Here is a 25,576-nt window from a genome sequence, read left to right as displayed (position 1 = left end):
GAGGAAAAAGTGAGGCTGATGACAGCACAGCATGCTCTCATTCAAATATAATACCTATTTTTCATGTCATCACATCCCTGTTGTGGTCTTCTTCACAAGGACAAACAAGAGCTGTTCTAGATGCTTTACAAAGATCTCATTTGATCCATGTTACCTTCCCCCCACCCTTGTGACTTCCTATTACTTCTAGGATCAAATATAAAAACCTGTTTGTTATTTAAAGCCCTTTACAACTTTACCCCTTCCTACCTTTTCAGACTCTTTATACTTTACTTCCCTCCAGATACTCTATGATTTAGCCAAACTGTTCTTGCTGGTCCTTGAACACAACACTCTGTCTTCTAACTCTGTTCCTTAACACTGGCTGTCCACCAGGCTTAAAATGTCTCCCTATTTCTGCATTCTGTGCTTTCTTTTCAAGCCTCAGCACAAATCCCTTCAAAGCAATTTCTAATATAAAAAAGTACTGAGGCTGAGAGAAATAAAAAGAACACTGGATTAGTAGTGAGGAGTCTTGGGTTGAATTTATGGCTCTAACCCCAGCTGCATGATCTTCCTGGGGAAAAGTAAGTATGTAAGAGGACTCTGAGATTTGCTGAGATTTGTGGCTTTCCTTTGGTAAAGGAGATACTGGAGGGCAAAGAGGTTAACATTTTGTTATCCTCAACCAACTTCCTGGAAGGTGGGCAGAACAGTAATAAAAACTGGAGGAAATGACCAGAAAGTTATAAATTTATCACTCAATCTACAAGTATTTATTTAACATCATTTATGCTATAGTTTATTTTTTAAATGTTATTTTATTTTTTCAATTACATGTGTTAGTTTTCAATGTTCATCTTTTTCTGTAAGTTTTTGAGTTCACATTTTTCTACCTCCCTTCCTTCCTTCCCCCTCCCTATGACAGTGAGTAATCTGATATAGGTTATACATGAATAATCATATGTAACATATTTTCATATTAGTCATATTGTGAAAGAGGAATCATAATTAAATGGAGGGGAAAGCATGAGAAAAAGAAAAGAAAACATAAAGCATGTTTTAAAAAGTAAATAATATGCTTTGGTCTGCATTCAGACTCCATAGTTTTTCCTCTGGGTATGGATGGCATTTTCCATCACAAGTCTTTTAGGATTATCTGTGATTGTTGAACTGCTAAGAGGAACTGAGTCCATCATAGTTAATTACCTCACAATGTTGCTGTTAATTTGTACAATGTTCTCCTGGTTCTGCTCCCTTCACTCAGCATCAGTTTATGTAAGTCTTTCCAGGCTTTTCTAAAGTCCTTCTGCTCATGATTTCTTACAGGACAGTAATATTCTTATCACATTCTTATACCACAATTTGTTCAATCATTTCCCAGATGATGGACTTCTCATTTTCCAACTAAGTATTTATTAAATGACAGGTACTATTTTAAGACTGCATATAAAAGGACAAAATTAAACACCTAATATGTGTTAAGGACTGTAATAAGCACTGAGGGATATAAAAAGAGGCCATTCCTTTTTCCCCCAACTTAATGATCATTTCCTTCAAATACTTACAAAACTATAAATAATAATTTTATAATTATAAGCTTAATAAATACACACATATATATATACAATACACACATAAACACCACACAACACATGCACTCTAACACATATACACATACTACTTACAAACATACATGTATGCAGTTCATTTTTCGTGTAGCTCAGGAGCCATCTTCTTCATGAAGCCTTTGTGATCTTCTCCCACCTAACAGGGGCCTCTCTCCCAAACAACCTTGTATTGAATTACTTGGTATGTGTATATATATAAATATACATATATACATGTATGTATATAGAACATGTATTTATTAACTTTGTATGCTGTATATATATTTTATATATACTTGTCACTCACAATATAATGTAAATTCATTGTGATTGTTTCATTCTTTATATTTTATCCCCAACTCTTAGACACTAAGTACTAGTTGAGTGATTGATTTATTAACTGATTGATTGCTCTACATTGTTGTTGTTATTGTTTAGTCCCGTCTGATTCTTTGTGACCCCATTTGGGGTTTTATTGGCAAAGATAATGGAGTCATTTGCCATTTTCTTCTCTGGCTCATTTTATAGGTGAAAAAAACTGAGGTAAACAGGGTGAAGTGACTTGCCTTAGAGTCACATAGCTAGTAAGTATCTGAGTCTGGATATGAATTCAGGAAGCAGAGTCTTCCTGGCTCCAGGCTGAGAGATCTTTCTACTTTGCCTTCTCACTGCCCCTAGTTGCTCTGCATTCCCCTTCTACCCAGCTTAATGATCATTTCCTTCAACTATGGTTGTTCTCAACTAATTTGGAAGTTGAGTAGGAATGGCTATGCACTGACTTCTCTACTCATCAGCTTCTCTTTTACTTGCAGAGAATCTTATCCAGCTTTATAAGAGTGTTCTTAGAGATCCACTAATCCCCCTGTTTTCTTTCTGGGTGTTATTTTTTGTATCTATATCTTGTGTGTCTTCCTGTGTATGCATTTGCATATATGTGAGTCCTCTTAGCTTTTGAAAGTGGGTTTAAATGTACCATGTGTATTATGGAGAAGAACTGGATGAGAAGTGCCCAAGTTAACACTTCCTCCAGGGGGGATGTGGAGAGATGGATTGAGTAATGTGCTAGAAAGAACTAAGTTGGCTTTCCTATCAATACAAGGAGGAGGTAGAATCTGTAAAGGCCCCTTCAGTTGTTTTAATTTAAATTTTAAAAGGAGCCTATTCTATAAAAGGAGACAATTTAGTTATTAATTAAACAGATCTGTAGAATTCAGGCCCACCCACCTTGAACTCTTGAGCTCAGGTTTCAGAACAGAGAAGCAGTATCCCAGACCTGAAGAGTTTGTAGAGTTCTGCTATGGTGAGGATTCCTGAAACATAGCTTTGTCTCCTAGCATCCCATCCTTTCTCTTTGACCCTGTTGGGAGAATATCTTTCCCCCTCTTCCTGCTCTGTGCTGTACTACAAAGAGCACCAGATGAAGAGCTGTCCACATAATTTTACTTTCTGAGTAAGGTAAATTACTGGGTAATTTACTGGGCAAATTATTCTCTGAGCCTCATTTTTCCCATCTATAAAGATGATGATTATCCTTCAAATTGACAATCATATGTTAAGGGCTTGCCCTTACAAGACATTGCACTTGGGACCAGGGGACTACAAAAACCAAAACCAATTAGCCTTCTAGAAGCTTAGATGTCTTGCCAAATCTACAGGATTGTGGTGAATATCAAATGAGATATAATGGATGGAGAGGTTCTCTATACATATTATCTTTGTAGTAGTAATACTAGCTCTAGTAATACTATAGTAGTACTGGCAATATTAGTATAAGTAATAGTAGTAGTAGTAGTATAGTAATTTTAGTAAGTAGTAGTAGTAGTAGTAGTGGTTGTGGTTGTAGCTACTATTGCTGTATTATTTATTGCTAGTGGCCATATTACTTACAATGTCCTATCCCCTTATCCAGCTCATACTACCCTAATGGGTAGCTGGGTATTTCTCTTGTGTCAAATGATATAAGATATTATTTTTGCATCTTTCTATGGATCTGAGGGAACTGCAATATCCAGGGCCCCTAGAAATTTGATCCAGTATTTTGGACCCCCCCCTCCTGAGATTTACCTGGATTTCTTTGGTGTAGTTGTCTTGTCTGTCTGGAGAGGAAAGCCAAGTCTGGACACAAGTTGCATAGCCCTGGTTATGCCTCAAACTAAGCATATAAAGTCTTCAGAGGCTTCTTGGGCAGCAGAGACTAGCACTTTGAAGCAGAGAACCATAGATTTGCAGCAGGAAGGGATCAGCAAGTTCATCAGATCCTCTCTTTGATAGAGGAAGAAAATGAGGCCCTAAGTAAAGTGACTTGCCCATGATGGTAAGAGACAGAATCAGGATTCACACGCAGGTCTTCTGGCTCCTAGTTAATATTGGCACCCACTCCACAGGGTTAGTGTGGAGATCCAATGGGATAATATTATAAAGCACTCAATACAATGTCTCAGCACTTAATCAATGCTTCCCCTCCACTCCCTGTTCTTCTCAATCCATAATTCTTTCTGTTGACCTTTCTTTCACCACACACAACTCGAACATTTCTCATGCTTCCTGACCTTGGCTTTACAAGTAAGTCTGCATCTGTCCTGGTCCCCCATTCTGATTATGTCATGAGCAGGACCCGGGGTGGTGATCACAGTCAGGGTCATATTCATCTTCATATTTTACTGTATCTCCCATTCTTTCAGATAGCAGCCTTTGGGCGTAAATGACTCGTGACAGTTTTGTGCTTTATGTCTCATGTTGAACTCTGTCGGGACAATGGAGTTGAAAATCAACAGTTTGTTCCTAATCAGAATAATCAGAACAGCTAGTTTGTTGCCATAAAGCCTTTTTCCTCTTGGCTTGTTAAATGTTAGCTGGGATCCACCTCTTTCTACACGGTTCACCTACAATGTAAATAGGTGACCCATTCCAGCTGGAACCAGGAACTTGAATTTTTGAGAGTGAGAAAATTTGTTTCTGAGGGTGATACACTCTTTTCTTTCTTCTTAACAGATGAGGACGCTGGCCTCTGAACAAGCTTTAAGACCCATGTAGAAAATTGCACATTAACTTCAGGAATAAATCTTTCCTCCCCTTTTCTATTACCCTTGCCTGGATCTTTGCCTCTTTGCTCAAACTAGTTTTCAGATTCGTTTTAATAAATATTCATGTATCAGGCTCAAAGGAAAAAATGAAACCACTCCCTAACCTCAAAGAGCTTACATTCTTCTGTAGTAGGAGGGGAGTCCCTCCAGAATCTGATGCTATATAAACACAGATAAGTAAGTGCAATGTTATATGAAAGAATTTCAAAAGGAAGAAAATCTTTATATATAGAGGAAACAGAAACCACTTAGAAGGTGCCACCTGAGCTGTGCTTTGATGGAAGTTACAGATTCTGAATTCAAGGAAAGGTACCAGTGTGTTCTAGATTTTGGAATTTGAACTGTAAAGGAGGGTGTGTAAATGGGAATAATATGAAATTAAATTGCATGATTGTGGAGGTTCTTAAATGCCAGTTTGAAGTTTTGTACTATCCTAGAGACAGAAATCCATTGGAGATTTTTGAATTAGGGAATGATATAGTCAGATCTTTCTTTAGAGAAAATCAATCTGGTTTCCCTCATGAAAGCCACTCCAGTAGATGGTAATTTATTTTTTCCTATTATATGTAAAGAAAATTTTTAACATTCATTTTTATGTGGAAATTTTGAGTTCCAAATTTTCTCCCTCCTTCCCTTTCCTCCTCTTTTGTTAGGATGGTAAACAATTTGATATAGGTTATATATATATATATATATATATATATATACACACACTTATATAAAACATACCCATATTAGTCATGTTGTGAAAGAAGAAATGGAACAAAAGGAAAAAAAGTCACACAAAAAAAGTGAAAATAGTATGCTATGATCTGCTTTCAGACTCCCATCATCTGTTCTTTCTTTGGATGTGGACAGCATTTTCCATGATGAGTCTTTTGGACTTGTTTTGGATCATTGCATTGCTGAGAAGAACTAACTCTATCCTAGTTGATCATTTCAGAATGTTCTCCTGGGAGAATATCGAATTGGAACCTACATCGAGGATAGATTGGAAGGAGTAGAGGCTGGAAGCAAGAAGATTAATCAGGAAGTTATTGGAGTCTATAAGCCAACAATAACTTATTAAGCCCCATTAGGTTGCATTGAAATAAATTCAGAGATTCAAAAAAGGGACAAAATCATGGTTGATGATTTCAAGAAACTTTTAATGGGGAAGACGATGCAAATATAAATATATGTATTTATATGTATTTATGAAAAATATGTTCAGTATTTGGTAATATGTAACATATAGTACATATTATACATATATAATCAACAATAAATAAAAGAAGATAATCTCAGAGAATGACATTAAAGGAGGGTGGAGAGAATGGGAAAGAAATCCTTCAGAAGGGGGCATTTGAATTGAGTCTTAAAGGAAGCTGGGAGAAAAAGACACTTTTGATCCCCCTCTTCTCCTGGTCACTTTCTTCTCTTTAGGTTTTTGTAAGCTGATATCTCCTGCTTCTCTTCCTACTTTTCTGCACTTTGGTTCTGTTACTAGATCCAAGTCGTGCCCACTAGCTATGGGTGTGCCCTGAGACTTTGTCCTTGGTCTGACTGAAAAGTCCTTTTGCCTTTCTTTGTATTCTCAATAATTAGCACAGTGCAGGCATTTATTGTAGTTTTCAATTGTGTCCAGCTCTTGTGACCCCATTTGGGGTTTTCTTGGCAAAATCCTGTAGTGGTTTGCCATTTCCTTCCAATTCATTTTACAGATAAGGAAATTAAGACAAACAGGATTAAGTGATTTGCCCAAGGTCACACAGATGAATCTTCAGACCAATCCTTTATTCACTGTGCCACTGCCCTATAGTCAGAGAATCTGAATTCAAATCCTGGCAAACCCTTTTGTCCCTCTTGGTCTCAGTTTTTTCATTTATTAATTTGAGGGGCTTGCTTTAGATGACCTTGAAATTCTCCCAGTTTTAAACAGGTGATTCTATGATTCTTCCTTCCCTCCTAGAATATAAATGGTTTTGAGGAAGGAGTGGAATTCTTGCCAGCTAACAATTCAAGGAAGGTGGAAAAACGAGGACCGAAGCGTTGGATCGTGCTGTTGGCATTGTTGATTTTCTTCATCCTGATATCCCTTATGGTTGGATTCTTGGTGTGGCATTTTAATTGTGAGTACTGGCAAAAGCGCCATCAATATACTTATAGGTAAAAGGAGTGGTCAGTGGGTATGGGGAATTGGAAAACTGAATGTTGGTTGACCAGAGAATAATGGTTGAGGATGGGCAGATTCTCATTATTTGTAGTTTAAGATAATGATCTCAAACTTAAATAGATATGGAGACTACTAACTTAGACATAAGGATCCTTCTGGGCTGCATATTGACTAAAAAACCACACACTAATATTATCTATGTTTAATCATATTTTTATTTATTTTATTAAATAATTCTCAATTATATTTTAATCTGTTTTGGGCTTCACTTGGGAGTCACATTTTGATACCTCTGATCTAGGTAGGGCTCTGTCCTTGGATTCCTCTGGACTCTGAAATTTAAGTTAAGAGACCCCAGAGTGTTGGTATAATGGGTTAAGGAGAGGGGGAGAGACAAAGGTTCATTACTTTGCCCTGTCTCCGGGCAATGCTAACAGGCAATGTCCTGAGGACAAATGTCCTAGGACCCTAGGTCTTAGAGCTAAAATTGTAAAGGACTTTAGAATTCATCTAGTCCAACCCCCTTATTTTATAATAATTGTGGGACATTGACTGAAGGAGACTAAGACAGTGAATTGACAGAAGATAGGCATAATCCAAATCTTACTTGTTTTACCTTTCTGGGTTTCTTATAGATCGGAATGTACGAGTACAGAAAATCTTCAATGGTTTCCTGAGGATTACAAATGAGAACTTTATAGATGCTTATGAGAATTCCAACTCCACAGAATTTGCAAACCTGGCCAGCAAGGTTAAAGAAGCGGTAAGCCATTTTTAGGATAAAACTCTCCAAGCAAGAAGACATAGATACTTTGCTGCTGTATGTTTTTTCCAATCCAATTAATGACCCTGGGGTTGAGTATCAGTCTAATAAGAGCACTGGGTGGAAAGGTGTCTGAGCACAGATATGGAGTTCCTGGGTGTGGTGGGTATGAAATGCAGGGAATGTGTAAACCAGTCAGTGGGTCTGCTGTGACCTTCCTCTCTTCTTTGATTTTCTTTGCTCTCCTTGGCAGCTGAAAGTTTTATATAATGGAATTCCAGCCCTTGGACCCTTCTACAAGGAATCTGGAGTAACAGCCTTCAGGTAAGGAACTGGGAGTAGGATAGATGGGATATGGGGCAAGGGGATCAAATGGGAAAAAGCAAAGAGCTTCTTTATTTGGGAGTTACCTGCCCCTTCTGGAAATGGACTGAAGTGGTGGGAGTCATCTGGGATTCCAATATAGGTGACATGGGGAAAATTGGCAGTATGGGAGCCCTTACCATTATTCTCGTTTGGAGATACAGTGGGTCATTCTGAACCTTACTTAGCCTTAGATTGAGCTCTGGTATGAGTAATGAGCCAATACCAGATGGTAAGAGCCCAGGGGAACAGGGATGTGATCTTCCATTTGGGGACAAAAAGGTATAGTGGAAAGAGTTCCAGGCTTGGATTCAGAAGATTTGAGTTCAAATTTCTGACCTTATTCTAATCAGAGTTTTGATTTCTGACCTTATTCAATCATGTCATTGGGGGCAAAATCACTTCCTTTCTCTGAGTCTGTTGTGAAGATTGTTGAAAAGAAAGCACTTTTGTAAACTCTACATGAATGAAAGTTATTATTTAATAAAGTTTAATGAAGGAGGACCCAGAATATTAGCAGTAATAATAATAGGTTTGAAAAGTGCTTTTGTTCTTTACAATAATCCTATGAGGTAGGAACCATTATTATCCCCATTTTACTGGTAAGAAAACTGAGACTGAGAGAGGTTAAGTAGTATGCCCATGGTCAGCTAACTAGTAAATATTTGAGGCACAATTCCAGGTCTTCCCGAGTCCACTCCCGAGGCTCTATCCACTGCCATGCTTTCTTGGAGGCATGACCACCTTTCCTGTCTAGAGAGCTAGAGAGAAAAGATGGGAGGTTCCAAATCAGGACATGAATTGAAGGTCTATTTGATCCAGTTTGGATGGGTTCAGAATTCATCTCTCTGAGTAAGGACCATAACCTTATTCCCTGCAAACATAGACTTTAATTCTAGTGACTTTCTCTCTGTCGATTAACCCCTATTTATATTTTAATCTGGTTTGGGCTTCATTTGGCAGTTGCATTTTGACATCTCTGATTTAGGGCTCTGTCCTTGGATTCCTCTGCACTCTGGAGGCTAAGATGTATATATATCTTATTTCTATATAGTTATTCACATATTGCCCCCCCCATTAGACTATAAGCTCCTTGAGGGCAGGGACTGTCTTTTGCCTTTCTTTGTAATCCCAGTAATCCCAGTGATTGGTACATAATTGGTCATTAAACAATTGATTGACAAAACTAACTTTCATATCCTTCTCTTTTTTCAGTGAGGGCAGTGTCATTGCCTATTACTGGTCAGAATTCAGTGTACCCCAATATAGGGTAGAAGAAGTTGAGCGAACCTTATCAAAAGAGTATGTCCTGACACTACCTCCCAGGTCCCGGGCCTTGCAGTCCTTCAACGTGGCTTCAATTGTGGCTTTCCGTGAGTTCTGGGCTTAGAGGTGAATGGATGAACCAGAGTGAAGAGGGGCAAAGAAGAGAGAATGAAGGGCAAGAAGGAGGGATGGGGAAAAGATAAGGGCTGAATCAGAGTCTGGCAGGTTCAGATTTGTCCTTCAAGGGAAAGTCTGTAGAATTCTTTTTTTGTTGTTGTTATTTTTAATTTATTTATTTTTATTTTTTTTGCAAGGCAATTGGGTTAAGTGGCTTGTCCAAGGCCACACAGCTAGGTAATCATTAAGTGTCTGAGGCCGGATTTGAATTCAGGTACTCCTGACTCCAGGGCCAGTGCATTACCTAGCTGCCCCTAGAATTCTTTTTTTACAAAATAAACAGATCCAACAGTCTTGCATTGGTTTTTGGCTTATTGATGGAGCTCCTCCCCTTCTGGTAATAAGGAAGTGGGAGAGGAAATACACAGACCCTATAAATAGTCTTTTTCTCTTCCTTTCTTAGCCACTGATGCCAGAACAGCACAGACAACACGAGACAGTAAGTATTACTGTCTGGAGTGCTCTCACTTTCTTTCCCCACTCCCAGCTTCCCTGCCATCTTCAACTAAAATCTGACCTTCTACAGGAAGCCTTTCCTCAACATAGTTGTATTTCTATTGTCTCCCCTGTCAGAGTGTGAGCTTTTTGAGGGCAGGCAGTTTTTGCCTTTCTTTTTATTGCCAGAACTTAAGTGTCTGGTACATAGTAGGCACTGTATGATGTTTGTTGTTTAGATGTTGGCTTCTCTTGCTGGGGAAAATAACAGGGATGTGTTCAGAGCCTCATGGTGACTGTTAGCAACTCATCAAATGTCAGGGATGGAAGCTCATTTCAGGTTCCTGTATCTAGGATGGTGCTGTCCTCCAGGCATAGTCTTTAGTGAGGATGCTACACAAAGAAGCTTCCAAGGACACAAGCCTTTGGACATTAAATACTTATGGATTTCTCCTTAGTCCTCTAATCATTCACCTCACAGAATAAGAGGCTCTCAGGATCTCCAGAGGAGACCATAGAGATCATGTAATCTAGGTGATCTCTGCACAGGCATCCCTTATGTGACCTTCCCGAAACGGGATTGCCCAGTATCTGCTTGGAGACATCCAGTGGTAGGCCACCATCTTCCTTTCGGGAGCCTCCACCTCTGGATTGCTCTTACTGCTTGGGTATCTTTCCTTCTTTCAGGTTTACTGAAATCTTCCTCTCCACATCTTATACTTGTTGTTCTTAGTTAAATTATTCTTTCATGTAGTAACCTTTCACCTACTTCAAATTAGCTATCATATACACCTTACCTCTTCTCTATCAGACTGAACATTTCTAATTTCTAGCTATTCTAAGGAATGGTCTTTTGTTCTTACTCTGTCCTAGTCATGATTGCCTAGACTAGCTTGTACTTGTTTGCCCATATGCTTTCTAAAATGTGGCGCCAAGAACTAGACTTATAACTTCAGATGTGGTCTGACTAGGGTGCAGAGAATAGCTGGGAATGATTGTTTCCTTTATTCTGGACAGTATGATTCTATGAGTGCAATCTAATATTGCATCAGCTTTATTTGGGCTGCTTTGTGATTCATAGTGAGCTGGCAGTTCACTAAAATTCACTAAAATCCATCCTAGATATAGGAACCTGAAATGAGTTTCCATCCCTGGCATTTGATGAGTTGCTAACAGTCACCACGAGGCTCTAAACATGTCCTGCCATTTTCCCCAGCAAGAGAAGCCAACATCTAATCAACAAACATCATGCAGTGCCTACTATGTGCCAGACACATAAATTGGCTTATTGTGCCACTAAAATTTCATACAAATTTTCGTTCATCCATATTTGCCCATCTTGTACAGCTGATTGAATTCAAGAGTAGGTCTTTCCATTGGTGGGTATTAAGTTTCATCATATTTGATTCAACTATTCTAATCTATCATTTTGGCTCCCAGTTCTCTTGAAATGGTACTTCCTAGCTTTGTGTCATATCAACATGATAAGTATATATTAACTCTAAGGCACTGATAAAAATCTTAAGCAAGACAGCTGCCAGGACAAATCCTTGTACGATTTGATAGGACATCTTCCCTCTCCCCCCAGCCAAATGTCAGATCCATTAATCACTAATCTGTGGGCACATTCATTTAACTAGTTTCAAATTTATGTAAATATACTAACATCTAGCACACATTTTTCCATCTTATCCACAAAATCATCGGGGAGAGTTTGTTAAATCATTTTCTAAGATATTCATGTATTATGTTTAGGGCTTTCCACTGACCTACTAGTGTAAAAATTCCTTAAGAAAGGAAATTAATTTAGTTTGGAACAGTCTGTTCTTGATGATGCATCTCTGTTGGTTCTTAGTAGTCAGTGCTTACCTTCCTCAGTGCTCATATCCTATCTCTTTACTAATATTTTCTAAATTGTATAAGTAATTGAGGCACATTAGCTTCTCTACTTTCTTGTATTTTTGTTTTGAAAATTGGTTGGGAGTGTTAGGGGAATTTTATTGTCTCCAGACTTGTAATACTTGTATTCTTTTTCTTTTTTTTTTTAAAGAAAAGGCACTTTGAAAAAAAAATTTATCTCCTCCTTTCTTCCTTTTTTCCAGTTACATACAAAGATAATTTTCAATATTTATCTTTTCCAAGCTTTTGAATTCCACATTTTATTACCCACTCTCTCTCTTCCCTTCCCTTCCCCCTTCCTATTGCAGCAAACAATCTGATATAGGTTGTACATGTACAATCATGTTTAATATATTTTCATATTAGGCATGAAAGTAGAATTATAATTAAGAGGAAAAAAGAGATCATGAGAGAGAAACAATATAAAAGAAGTTTTAAAAAGTGAACATAGTATGCGTTTCCTCTGCATTCAGACTCCATAGTTTTTTCTTTGAATGTGGACAGCATTTCCAAAACAAGTTTCTGAGAATTATATTTCCTGATTTTTCCAAAGTCCTACTGCTCAATATTTCTTAAAGCTGTGAAAATTGTTTTACGATTTTCTGTATTCCTTCTAATCTTGGTTACAATACTTGTATGCTTTTAAGTTTTCCCAGAAATCATTGATAGAGGCTCAGCAGTTATATTTGTTGGCTCATTAAGACAGTTAGTTGTTCTGTTAGCATCTCCTCTCTCATCTTTGATTTCAGCCGTTTATTAACTATTTCCATTGTATCCTTCCTAATCCTATTCCTTGGTGGTGGGGGTGGGACTAGAAGCAAAGTAAGCATCAAGTAATTATGGAATATTTATTATCCATAATCAATGACCTATCTACCAAAACAGATCCTTCTCTCATTCCCAGTATAACTTTTATAAAAAGCAGCCATTCTTATTGTTCTTAATATTTATTCATTGACAATTTCAACTCATTCTTGTTGTTAACATTCTTACTTTATTCTTATAGCACACCTTTCTCATATATATTCATCCATGCTATTATGATTGCAACATAGGACTGCATATTTAGAATTTGAAGGGATCTTTGAGGTCAGCTAATCTAGCTGCCTCATTTTCCTGCTGATGTCTTGGGATCCAGAGAAGTTAAGTAAATTGAAAATAGGAACTGTAACTTCAAATCCAGTATTCTTTTCACTTTGTGTATCATGTTGTTTGCTCTCTCTTTCTTTCATTTTAATATTAATTTTTACATTTAATTTTTACCTGGCTCTGCAAAGGAAGGAGAGTGAGGGCATTTTTCAACTGGAGCCAAACTTATTTATTGTAATTTATATGGTAGCCAGTATGTTTTCTGTTTTTTTTCCACATATATTATTATGGTCATTGTGTATGTTATTTTCTTGGTTCTGCTTATTTCATTCTGTATCAGTGTATATCTCTTCCTATGTTTCTCTGAACACTTCGTATTCATTGTTTATTATAGTATAATAGTGTTTCTTCACATTCGTCTACCACAATTTGTTTAGACACTTCCCAGTTAGTGTGCATCTACTTTGTTTTTGGTTCTTTGTTTCTACAGAAAGTACTGCTTTGATTATTTTGGTGTATTTGGAATGTTGTTTTCATCTGTACATTTTTTTTTAAAAAACCAAAATAACAAGTTGGGCATTGAGATCTCTGTGCATTCACACTGATTTCTTTAAGACTGCTATACTTTCTTTTCTCAATAGAATTGGCAAATTTTATCATTTCTACATGTTTGTGTGTGTGTATTTATACATATGAACACTTTATTTTTCTACTACATGCAAAGATAGCTTTCAACATTCTTTTTTTTTGGAAGATTTTGAGTTTCACATTTTTCTCCCTCCCTCCTCCTCCCCCTCCCCTTTTCCCTTAACAGCAAGTAATCTGAGATGGATTATATATGTATAACTATGTTAAACATATCTCCTTAGTCATATCCTATAAACATTTTTTTATATCTATCTCCCTTACTTATATAGCCAACAGTCTAGCTCATACTTAATATGTCTCTCCTGAACTATTACAATGAGCTCTTAATTTTTTCCCCTGACTCAAGTCTTCAGTCTTTAATCCATTCTCCACAAAGCTATTAAAGGTGATTTTCCCATAGCACATGTCTGGCTATGTCTCTCCTTTTCTTAGCAAATACCATCTATTTACTGTTAGGATCAAAGATAAGGTTTATTTGGCTTTTAAATTTTTTATAACCTGACTCTAGCTTACCTTAATTTATTTTCTTTCATAAATTTTTTATGTTGTATTTTATTTTTACAAAAATTTATTTTCTTTTCTGAATTTTCTTTCTCCCTCTCTAGAGGTAAAAAACACAATGCTCACTATATATATGTATGAAGTTATACAAAAAATATTTTCACATTATCCATGTTATGAAAAAAAAAGACAAGAAAACTAAAGAGAAAAACATATACTTTTGTCTGCAGCCAGAATCCACCAGTTCCCTATCTGGAAGTTGATAGCATTTTTCATCTTGAGCCCTTTGGAATGGTCATGGATCATTTTATTAGTCAGAATTGCTAAGTTTTACATAATTATTGTTACAATATTGTTATTACTGTGTATATTACTTCGTTATTCTCATTTCATTTTGCATCACTTCACATATCCATGCTCTATGTCATTTCTTACAGCACAATAGAATTCTATCACATTTATATATTATAACATGTTCAGCCATCCCTCAATTTATGAGTATCTTTTCAGTTTCCAGTTCTCTGTCACCACAGAAAGAGAATTCTATAAAAAGTTTTGTAGAAAAGTTCATGATTTTTTTTTCAGGTTTTTTTTTTGGCAAGGCAATGGGGTTAAGTGGCTTGCCCAAGGCCACACAGCTAGGTAATTATTAAGTGTCTGAGGCCAGATTTGTACTCAGGTACTCCTGACTTCAGGATCGGTGCTCTATCCACTGTGCCACATAGCCGCCTTAGTTCATGATTTTTTATTGTAAAAATTTAAAAAATAAGGATTTCTGTTTTGAACTTTTATTCAAGTAACGAGTATCTATTTTCTCTCTCTCCAACCCATGTAAAATAAAATGAAACAAAAACCTTGTAACAGATATGGATAGTCAAGTAAAACTAATTCCCACTTTTATCAGATTCAAAAATATATGTTTCATTTGCTCTTTGAATCCATCTCTTTGTCAGAAGTTAGGGGTGACGTGATTCATCACTGGTCCTCTGGAATTGTGGTTGGTCAATTCACTGATTAGAATTCCTTTTTTAAAAATTAAATCTTTTTTCAATAAACAAAAAAATTATCTCTTCTCCTTCCCTCCATTAAAAAAAAAAGCAAAACTCTTGTAACAGAATAGAAAGCAAATTACTACATTGCTCAAGTCTGAAAACATTGTGTTTCTTTCTGTATCTTGAGTTCATCATGTCTCTTTTCAGGATGTTGGTAGGGTGCCTCATAATCAGTCCTTTGGAATTCTGGTTGGTCACTGTATTGCATTGATTAGAGTTCTAAGTTTTTCAAATTAAACACTAATATTTCACTATATATATGTATATATATACATATATAGAGAATACAAAAGAGAATTATATATAGAAATCAAACTATGCAAACTATAACAAAATTTAATAGGGAATAACAAAGTTGTTTAGTTTATGTCCCCTTTTGCACTTTTTGTTGTCTTTGGGCACTTAAAATGTTTAATTGATGTTTTTTTTTTCTTTCTTTTCCTCTTATACGTCAGTACTTACAAATCACTTTCTTCCCAAAAAGAAGCCCTCCCTTAAAACAAATTTATGTAGTCAAGCTAGAAAGTCACCACATGGGTCATATCTGAGAATACAGGTTGCCTTTTGTAAGTCTAATTTATAAGCTTTTATCCAGTAGGTGGGAGGTACATTTCATCATCAATCTTTTGAAGTTACAATTATTTGCTTGTTCCTTTGATCGGAGTTCTGAAGTCTTTTAAAGTTGTTTTCCCTAACATCATTATTATGCCAATCCACTTTTCCAACTATCTTATTATACATTACCCACTTTCCCATAGTTAACTTCTTGCTATTCTTCATATGAGACCCTTCAACTCCCATCTCCCAAGTACGCTCTCCAGACCTTTCTACTCACCATGGCCTCTTGGAATCTTTTTTCTTTCAAAACTCAGCTCTTATTCTTTTGCCAGTAAAAGTTTAACTGATTTGTGTCATGCCTACTAGTTGCTAGTGTCTTCCCCATAACCCTATATTTATTTAGTACATATTATATGTATTTTCTTTTTTGTATCTTTCCGTCAGTCTCTTTCCTCATTTTTTAACTCTCTTCTGTACAGACAGCTGTAGCTTTTCCCTCCATGCTCGGGGTGAGGAGGTGACCCGCTTCACCACCCCAGGATTCCCAGACAGCCCCTACCCTGCACGTGCTCGCTGCCAGTGGGTTCTGCGTGGAGATGCTGACCTGGTGCTGAGCCTTACCTTCCAAAGTTTTGATGTCGCACCATGTGATAATGATGGGAATGATGTGGTCATGGTCTATGACTCCCTGAGTCCTGTGGAGCCTCGAGCTGTGGTACAGTGAGTATGCTGCTACTGGAGCCCTTTGAGGGAGAGGGATTCTGCAAGGAGAGTGGATAAGGAAATGATAAGATGGAGTGGTCTTACTAGTGAGCATTTATATGGAACCCTAAGAGCTGCAAACAACTGTACACATGTCTTCTCATCTGCTGCATTGAGATAATATCTGCAGGATCAGTTTGAGGCATTGGTTTTAAATTGTAGAAGGTCATGTCATTGCTTTTAGCTCAAAACCATTCTCTTAACTTCTAAAGCAGGGGCTCCTTTTTTGTTGTTGTTTTGAGGCAATTGTGGTTAAGTGACTTAACCAAAGTCACATAGCTAGTAAGTCTCTGAGGCTGGATCTGAACTCAGTGCCTCCTAATACCAGGTGCTCTGTCCCTTCTACCACTTAGCTATCTTTAAGTAGGTGCTCTTAACCTGGGGTCTATGAACTTTTTTGTTTTTTAGTGTTTTGATAATTCTTTTTCAATATAATTAGTTTCCTTTGCAATCCTCTGTATTTAAATGTTTAAAATATTGTTTTGAGAAGAATTCTGTAGACTTGACCCAATTGCCAAAGGGGGCCAAGATACTCCCAAAAGTTAAGAACCCCTATTCTAAAGCAAGAAATAATAAAGCAGTTAAAAAGAAAGGCAAGTACAGTATTTGGAATGAGTTTCATTTCAGAAGTGATTTCATCAGTGGACTCTCCAAAACAAGATATCATCCCAGCTCAATTGTCAGACACAGAGGTGGAGCCCTGGCTGGTTCAATGGTCACTTTCTAGATCTGACTACTAAAATATTGGTGGTTGGAGTCAGTTAAGATCCAGTTGGAGATTGGAAAGGGTGCATGGGGTGGCTCACCTGCATCTTCTTCCCTCAAACTCTCCTTCCTTCTCATCTCACAGGTTGTGTGGTACTTATGCTCCCTCCTACAACCTGACCTTCCTCTCCTCTCAGAACGTCATGCTTGTCACCCTCATCACCAACACTGTCCGGCGCCACCCTGGTTTTAAGGCTAAGTTCTTCCAGTTACCCAAGATGACTGGTAAGGAAAGGGTTTGCAGTGTTGATAGTGCTGATGGTATATGGGGATTGGGGTAGGAAACAGGGTAGCACAGTGGATAGAGTGCCAAGGCCAAAGTCAGGAAGACTTGAATTCTAATCTGACTTTAGATACTTACAAGTTATGTGACCCTGGCTGAATCACTTAATCCTGTTTGCCTCAATTTCCTTATCTGTAAAATGAGGTGGAAAGGAAATGGCAAACCACTCCAATATCTGTGCCAAGAAAACTCCAAAAGGATTTATAAAGAGTCAGAAATAAAGGAAAACAATCAAAGCACAAGAAGATGGAAGTGGGAATTATATGGAAATCCTAGAGCAGGGATTCCTAATTTTTTGTGTGACATGGTCCCTGTTAGCTGTTGAAGTCTCTGGACCCCTCTTCCTAATAATGTTTTTAAATTCATAAAATAAAATATATAGGATTTATATTTATATTTGTAATATAAAAATATTAAAAATTAAGTTCAGGAGAATTCCTTCTCTAGGAGATACTGTGTCTACAAAGGACATGCTTAACCAGAGCACAGATGATTTCTGTTCAAGCCTCTCCTCTCCCTCAGCTATTTTCTACATGGCAGCCAAATTGATATTCCTCACAAACATTCCTGACCAAATTTCTCTCCTGCTTCAGAAGCTGCAATAATTTCCTATTGAAGTTAGCATAGAGTAAAAACCTCTTTGTGTGACCTTTAAAGCTTTTTTGCAATCTGGCTTCCCAGATTGTAACACAAAATATTTCTTCCCTGACTGTAGGATAAGACTAATTTTACATGACTTCCCATCATGCATTCTCTGGTCCAGCTTAGATTAGGTTGCATGCACGCCTTTAGACACAGCTTGTTAGTCCTTCTCTCTCTCTCTCTCTCTGTCTTTGCATGAATTGTCCCAAACATCCCAAACCTAGAATATGTCTTTTACTCACCTCAACCTTTTGGAATTTTGAGCTCCCTTTTTCAAGGCTCAGCTCAGTTTCCCTCTCTATAAGGCCTTTCCTGATACTTTTTGCTTCCCTTCTTCAAAATGCCTGAATTTACTTTGGAGATTTGTTTTGATTTATTTTTACATATATTTTCTTTCCCCTTTCTCCCCACTTCTCTTTCCCCATTAGAATTCAAGCTCCTACAGAAGAGAGACTATTTTTGGTCTTTATAACCCAACTCCTAATATAGTGTCCAGGAAATAGTAGGTTTTGAATAAATGTTTACTTAATTCAGTTGAAACCTTGGTCACAAGTATACTTGAAAAAGCAGAGGCTGGAAAGTGGAGTGCCCAGCTAAGGGGCAGGTTGAATGATTTGAAATATGGAAATCTGGAACTTCTAGTGCAGGGGTCTTTTGCCTGGGGTCTTTGAACTTTTTTAAGGAAATATTGTAAGGACAGTATTTAATATAATTATATTTGTAATCATATGCCTTTTATGAATTTGAAGAACATTACTCTTTTATCCTTTACCAGTCTGTTAAAGAGATTCATGGAGAAAAAAAGGCTAAGAATTCCAGTCTTCAGTTTCATTTCCTCTTCTGGTGTTTGGGTGTGCAGTGAGCCCTGGGAGAAAGCCTTCCAGGCTTCTCTGAAATTTAATCCAAAACATGGATGTCAGACCAAATCATACAATTTATATCAACAATATGAATGATAAAATCAAAAAAGAACTGAAGAGATCATTGTATGCACTCTTTTCTCAGTTTGGCCATGTAGTGGATATTGTGGCTTTAAAAACTATGAAGATGAGAAGACAAGCATTTGTTATATTTAAAGAACTTGGTTCATCTACTAATGCTTTGAGACAGTTACAAGGCTTTCCATTTTATGGTAAACCAATGTGAATTCAGTATGCAAAAACAGGCTCTGATGTAATCTCTAAAATGCATGGCACTTTTGCTGATAAGGAAAAGAAAAAAGAAAAGAAAAAGGCAAAATCTCTGGAGCAAACTGCTAATGCTGCAAACAAAAAGCCTGGTCAGGCTACACCAAATTCAGCTAACACCCAAGGAAATTCAACCCCAAATCCTCAGGTGCCTGACTACCCACCGAATTATATTTTATTCCTAAATAACTTGCCAGAAGAGACTAATGAAATGATGTTATCTATGCTGTTTAATCAGTTTTCTGGTTTCAAAGAAGTAAGATTGATACCTGGGAAACATGACATTGCTTTTTGTGGAGTTTGAAAATGATGGACTTGCTGGTGCTGCCAGATATGCCTTACAAGGATTTAAGATCACACCATCCCATGCTATGAAGATTATATATGCCAAGAAATAGCTTTTTGGACTTTCTTTAAATGACTTTTTATTTATGGCTCCTGTCCTTTGTTTTCAAAAGATACAATTCAGAAATTTTGAAGAGCTTTCTGAGGGCAATACTAAAAGTAGTAAAACATTCTGGGTAAACTTTTTGAACTGAGATTCTCCAGTGTTCCTTACAAATCTGGGGTACCACAACATGCAATAGACATTTTGTACAATTAAAACTTTCTTGTATTCAAAAAAAAATTCCAGTCTTCAGATATTGTTCTTTATCTGTTTATAAGGTTGAATCAGCAGCTTGGGTTTAGAGCACTGCCTTAAAGGAAGTCAGTGAAGACTTTGGAATGTACAACCACCACCACACAGGATTTTCAGATCCTCTCAGATCATTGCTCAGGAGAAAATAAAAAGTACCACAGTGTCTTTGACTTCTCACTGGGAAGCTCCCACGAAAAGGAATTCATTTGATTTGGTTTCTTCTTCTGTCTCTCATCTAAACTCTTTGACTCTGGATCCCTCACATTGCTTCTCATGTTTTTTAACTTTCAGAATGTGGAGGTCGCCTAACTGGAATGCAGGGAACATTCAATACTCCCTACTACCCAGGCCACTATCCCCCCAATATTGACTGCACATGGGATATTGAGGTAGGAGCTGGGTATGTCTAATTAAATAGTTAGTAGAAGAAGGAAGGAGAAAAGGAAGAAGGAAGGAGAAAAACCTCTTGTTGTTAGAGACCTTGATGAAGACTTCAGAAGATAGTGAGAGTCCTCCAGATCTTTCTAGTCTTTTTCATTCTAGAAACCCTCTAGAGCTAGAAATGCTAATCTCCCTTATCTTTTCTGGTTTTTCACCTTTCCAGCTAGGAAATCCTGTTAAACATCTAACCTATGACCTTGCTGCTGCAAGCCAAGCTAAGGAAAGTTAGAATCAGTCAGAATCAAAAAAAAGTCCTAGACTTTTAAGTCTCTGTCTCCTCCTAGGTCTAGGACCACGGGAAAATAACGGTATCTTTGACCCATCATTTCATTTGAAAGAAAGGACTTTGTGTAAGAAAATCAAAATAAGCATAGTAGACCTTATTTCATATACAAACTTCTTTTTCTATTTTATGGTATATAAAAATATTCATTTTATTTCACATTTGTGAATTTTGAAATAAAAAAGTCAAATTTTAGCAAGGACTTTGTGAACTTGAAATCACTCTAAATCTTAGTGCTTAAGATAGTAAAGCTTAAACAATGAAACCTTTGGACCTCCTAAAGCTGAATTGCTATTATCCAAGATTTTTAATGTCTTTGGTGCTGCCAATAGTGGATGAAATGTCAGAGGAAGGAAAGGATAGACAATGAAGATTTTAAAGAAGGGAATAAGAAAATTTAGATCTTTTTAGGAGCAGGGTAAGAGAAGGACTTCCTTTTCTAGGACCTTGGGATAGAGGGGGAGATGAAACAGTTTCTGAGTATCACCCCCTTTATAGGTCCCCCATCACCAAAATGTGAAGATTCGTTTCAAGCTTTTCTATCTGGTGGAGCCTCATGAAACTTTGGGTACCTGCACCAAGGACTATGTGGAAATCAATGGGGAAAGGTTAGTGTTCTGGGGGGGAAATAGGGAGGTCCCTGAGACTTCTCAAAGATGTTCTGTACCTAGAATCATCCTTGGTGGAGGTGGAGGAGAACTGGTCTAAATCCTCAGCCTCCCCCCAGGCCCCAACTTTGTTCCCTCCTTAGGGGACTCTGTTAATTCTGGTTATCCAGAGGTGAGTTTCCCCAGCCTGCTTTGTGGACTGGATCCCACCCAACCTCCTGACCCCATAGCCCCTTCCCTCTCTTTGACTGGGGTTCAGTAATAGTCATAGTGGTGTGGCTCCCTCCAGGTACTGTGGAGAGAAGAAACATTTTGTTGTGACTAGTAGAAGTAACAAGATCACTGTCCATTTCCACTCGGACGAGTCCTATACTGACACAGGTTTCTTCGCTGAATACCTCTCCTATGACTCTAGTGACCGTGAGTAAAGAAGGGGGTGGTTTGGAGAGTGGGTATGTCTGTAAATGGACTCAAGATGAGCTTTCTACTTTTTTCATGTTTGTAATGTACAACACAGCCATTATCTTATTTGGTCCTCACAATAATCTGGTGAGTAAGGTAGGCAGGCATATTTACTCCCCAATTTGCAGATGAGAAAGTCTAAGGCCCCAAAAGGTCAAGTGATTTACCTAAGGATGCACAAGTAGCAAGTGAGGATTAGAGCTGGTTGCCAACCTTGCACTCTTTTATCATGGTGTTTTTTTGGGGTCTCTTTGGGGGTTCAAGTCATTGAACCTTCTATAGAAGGTTCACTAGAATTCTGTGGTGTCCAGGGCTATCTCTTGTTATATATAATCTTTGCCTTTAGCTGTTGAGTGAGTAGGGGGTTTTCAGAAATCTGTCATTTGATGGCACCAGGAGTTTTATATTTGGAGCAGGGAGTCCTTGCCCTAGGGTGAAATGGGAAGTGTCTTCCAATCTTTGGGGTCACAGTCTGCTGGGGGAGGATTAGTAGAGTTTCTATGAGATCTGAAAGCCTAGCATGTGCCCCCCACACACACTTTTCTTCTTCCACTCCCTTCCCCACAGCCTGCCCTGGCATGTTCACCTGCAAAACAGGACGCTGTATCAATAACACATTGCGTTGTGATGGCTGGACTGACTGTACAGATTTCAGTGATGAGCTTGATTGTGGTACGTGAAGGAGTTATGGGAAATGACTTGGTTTCCAAGATGACCCTGTTACTCTTTCCCAGTTCAGCTGCCCACTCACCTTGCCTCTTGCTTTGTCCATATGGGAGTACAATACCATGAATCCTTAATTTGCCATTTCCTGCCCCCCCCACAAAAGTGGCTGCCCTATGTCTATCATGGGATAAATTTGGAATTGATAGAGGATCTCCTTCTACATAGAAGTTCATTTATCCCTTCTATACCATGACTTTTCCCATTGTGGTTTCACTATATCATGGATCAGTATAAGAAATTAAATAGGAATTTTTTTAGGAGTTTTGTGGAAGCTACAAATGCACAAAGGTCAGCAGATGGCAGGAAAAAAAAATTAGAAACTCAAATGCATAAAATTTGTGTTTAGTATTACATAATTTCAACATGCTTTATCTTTTTAATACATAAGTGTTCAGGGGCGGCTAGGTGGTGCAGTGGATAGAGCACCAGCCCTGGAGTCAGCAGTACCTGAGTTCAAATCTGTCCTCAGACACTTAATAATTACCTAGCTGTGTGGCCTTGGGCAAGCCACTGAATCCCATTGCCTTGCAAAAAAAAAAATACATAAGTGTTCAGGCAGCTTCTCTGGTATGAAGGGAGGGCCAAAAAATTTTACAGACTTTCCAGATTGTCACCATGCCTCTAACCCTTTGTGGGGTAGAAGAGATAGTTCTATAGGGTGGGTTTTCTTCAATCCCCCAGTCTGATTTGTAAATCTCTTTAATCTTTTGTCTGAATTGTAATGCCTTTGCCCTGAGGCCCCTGACCAATCTAGATATTACTTTTTCCTTCTACTTAGGGAGGTTATTCTTTGGTTAAGCCTTCCTAGAGAATCACCAGACATACTATCAGAAGTTCAGGTCCCCTAAATCCTCTGTTGTGAAAGAACCCTCATTCCCCCATCACCCTGCTGTTAATACCTCTTCTGATTTCATTCCCTCTACAGTGTGTAACTCAACCTATCAGTTCACTTGCAAGAACAATTTTTGTAAACCCCGCTTTTGGCTCTGTGATGGCCTGGATGATTGTGGGGATAAAAGTGATGAGCTGGAATGCAGTAAGTAATTCCCTTTAGGATTCTCTGGGCATCTTGGACTCCTGGGGAAGGGGCCTGGATTTTTTCCCCTGAGACAAAGCTGATGCCTAACCCCTTTGTTCAGTATCTTAAGGGAGAGGTGCCAAATTTTCAGTGACTTGCAAACATCCATGTTGTCCGAACCATGTTAAAATAATTGGGGAATGTTTAATTAAATCAGTAAAATAACAATAAACTAAATAATGATAATTTGTCATTCTCCCAAGTCCATGTGTGACCCTTGAGATCCATTTCTATTTGGGTTTGTCATCAGTATCACTTGGGACAGTGGTGGCTGGTCTTGGGATAGTGGGATATCACGGGATGGAGAGAAACAATTAGCTTTTTGTTGAAGTGGTGTGCTTTTTCCAGGCTGTCCAAATGGAACCTTTAGGTGTGGCAATGGAAAATGCATCCCCAAGAGCGAGAAATGTAATAAGAAAGATAACTGTGGAGATGGGAGTGATGAAGCTGAATGTGACAGTGGTAAGGACTGAAGAAACAGCTGCCTTAGCACGGGGCTTGACCCTGGGCTCATTACAGAGAGCGGGGACCTCTCTTGGGAATTTAGGGTTCAATATATTGGACTATGCCCCTTATCAGACAAAAATTCCTGGACTAAAATTCCTCTGGGTTGAGCATTGGGAATGTTTCACTTCATCCTTTTTCCCTTGCTTCAGTCTTTGAGGACTCTTGATTTGAGTAAATACCTTGTACTTTGGATGACTCTGACCCTCAGGGAGACATGTAGAATCTAGGGCAAGTTCAATGACATTTGGATGCATACAAAGCAGCATATCTAACTACCATTTAAAACTAGTAGACAACACTGCATACTACTTGGTGAGAGCCCCAATGGGAAGTTATGGAAGATTTCTTGAAGGTGGCAAGTCTTTTTTTTTTTTTTGGATGTTAGCCACTTTATTGTCTATCGATAATTAGAAACATCATCTATAGCATTGTTCTGATAGCAAAACAAGTAAAAAAAAATCAATCAGGGACAGCTAGCTGGCACAGTGGATAGAGTACCAGCTCTGGAGTCAGGAGTACCTGAGTTCAAATCTGGCCTCAGACACTTTAATTGTCTAGCTTTGTGACCTTGGGCAAGTCACTTAACCCCATTGTCTTAAATAAATAAATAAATTTTAAAAAATCAATCCATATCTCCTATTCTTTACCCATCAAATCTTCAAATAAGAAATTAGCTATTATATTTATAGGGATATTATTTTCTTGGAGATGTTTTATTTGTACCTGCTATTATTATTTTGTCACAATATAGGATGTTTGCAATTGGTTCATTCTAACATTCAACAGGTGGCGTCTCATTGCCCTCTGGCTTTTGTATCTAGAATGACCAATAGGAAGTGGTGAATCTTGAGAAGTGTTTTGAGGCATGGCAAGGATTTGAGTTGGTGCTGTAGACTGTATTAGAAGTTAATGAACAAGGGGCAGCTAGGTGGTGCAGTGGATAGAGCTCCAGCCCTGGAGTCAGGAGGACCTGAGTTCAAATAATAATTATCTATCTGTGTGACCCTGGGCAAGTCACTTACCCCATTGCCTTGCCCCCCCCCCAAAAAAAAGAAGTTAATGAACTGGGCATAGTGGTACATACTATAATGCCTGAATCCCTGCTACTGGAGAAGCTAAACTGATGGATAGCTTGAGTTTGGAAGTTATTAGATGCATTAAGGTTAAAGCCAAATGCATATCTTTGGTAAACCTTAGGAGTAGGGAGCTACCAGACTGTCTGGGGAGACTAAGCCCAGATCATAAAAGCAACATGTCAAAACTTCCATGCTGATCAGTGGTGGGTTTGGGCCTGTGAGTGGCCACTGACTATCTACCCCTCAGTGAGATAGGGAGACCTAGTCTCAAAAACCCATTGTTCATAGGTTGGGTGCTTCACCTTGGTGCTGACTTCTGGTCTGACAACCTGCTGACAATCAAGTCTTATTCCTCATTCCCAGCTTTGACTTTTTTTCCTCTCTCCTTTTACTGTCAGTTTCGATTGTCCCCTGCACCAAATATACATACAAGTGCCGCAGTGGAGTGTGTCTGAGCAAAGGGAACCCAGAATGTGATGGGAAGCAGGACTGCAGTGATGGCTCGGATGAGAAGAACTGTGGTATGGACATCAAGGGC

The 25,576-nt window shown here is 38.1% G+C and overlaps 1 protein-coding gene and 1 pseudogene across 1 annotated transcript in view; both read left to right on the top strand.

Moving 5' to 3' along the window:
- The window catches only part of ST14 (ST14 transmembrane serine protease matriptase), a 67,276-nt gene that overhangs the window by 32,719 nt on the left and 8,981 nt on the right, over window positions 1–25,576 (top strand). Inside the window, exons 2-15 of the mRNA XM_074216299.1 lie at window positions 6,624–6,783; window positions 7,463–7,590; window positions 7,844–7,914; window positions 9,169–9,326; window positions 9,800–9,835; window positions 16,058–16,298; window positions 17,191–17,330; window positions 20,149–20,246; window positions 21,080–21,189; window positions 21,479–21,609; window positions 22,219–22,323; window positions 23,303–23,413; window positions 23,804–23,917; window positions 25,437–25,559. Of these exons, the coding sequence (XP_074072400.1) occupies window positions 6,624–6,783; window positions 7,463–7,590; window positions 7,844–7,914; window positions 9,169–9,326; window positions 9,800–9,835; window positions 16,058–16,298; window positions 17,191–17,330; window positions 20,149–20,246; window positions 21,080–21,189; window positions 21,479–21,609; window positions 22,219–22,323; window positions 23,303–23,413; window positions 23,804–23,917; window positions 25,437–25,559 (1,726 nt within the window). The remainder of the gene's footprint in view (window positions 1–6,623; window positions 6,784–7,462; window positions 7,591–7,843; window positions 7,915–9,168; window positions 9,327–9,799; window positions 9,836–16,057; window positions 16,299–17,190; window positions 17,331–20,148; window positions 20,247–21,079; window positions 21,190–21,478; window positions 21,610–22,218; window positions 22,324–23,302; window positions 23,414–23,803; window positions 23,918–25,436; window positions 25,560–25,576) is intronic.
- LOC141508048 (U2 small nuclear ribonucleoprotein B'' pseudogene) lies at window positions 17,341–20,142 on the top strand (annotated as a pseudogene).

The sequence above is a fragment of the Macrotis lagotis genome, chromosome 1, assembly GCF_037893015.1.
Source record: "Macrotis lagotis isolate mMagLag1 chromosome 1, bilby.v1.9.chrom.fasta, whole genome shotgun sequence".
Classification (NCBI taxonomy): domain Eukaryota; kingdom Metazoa; phylum Chordata; class Mammalia; order Peramelemorphia; family Peramelidae; genus Macrotis; species Macrotis lagotis.
This window is presented reverse-complemented; position numbering and strand designations above follow the sequence as displayed.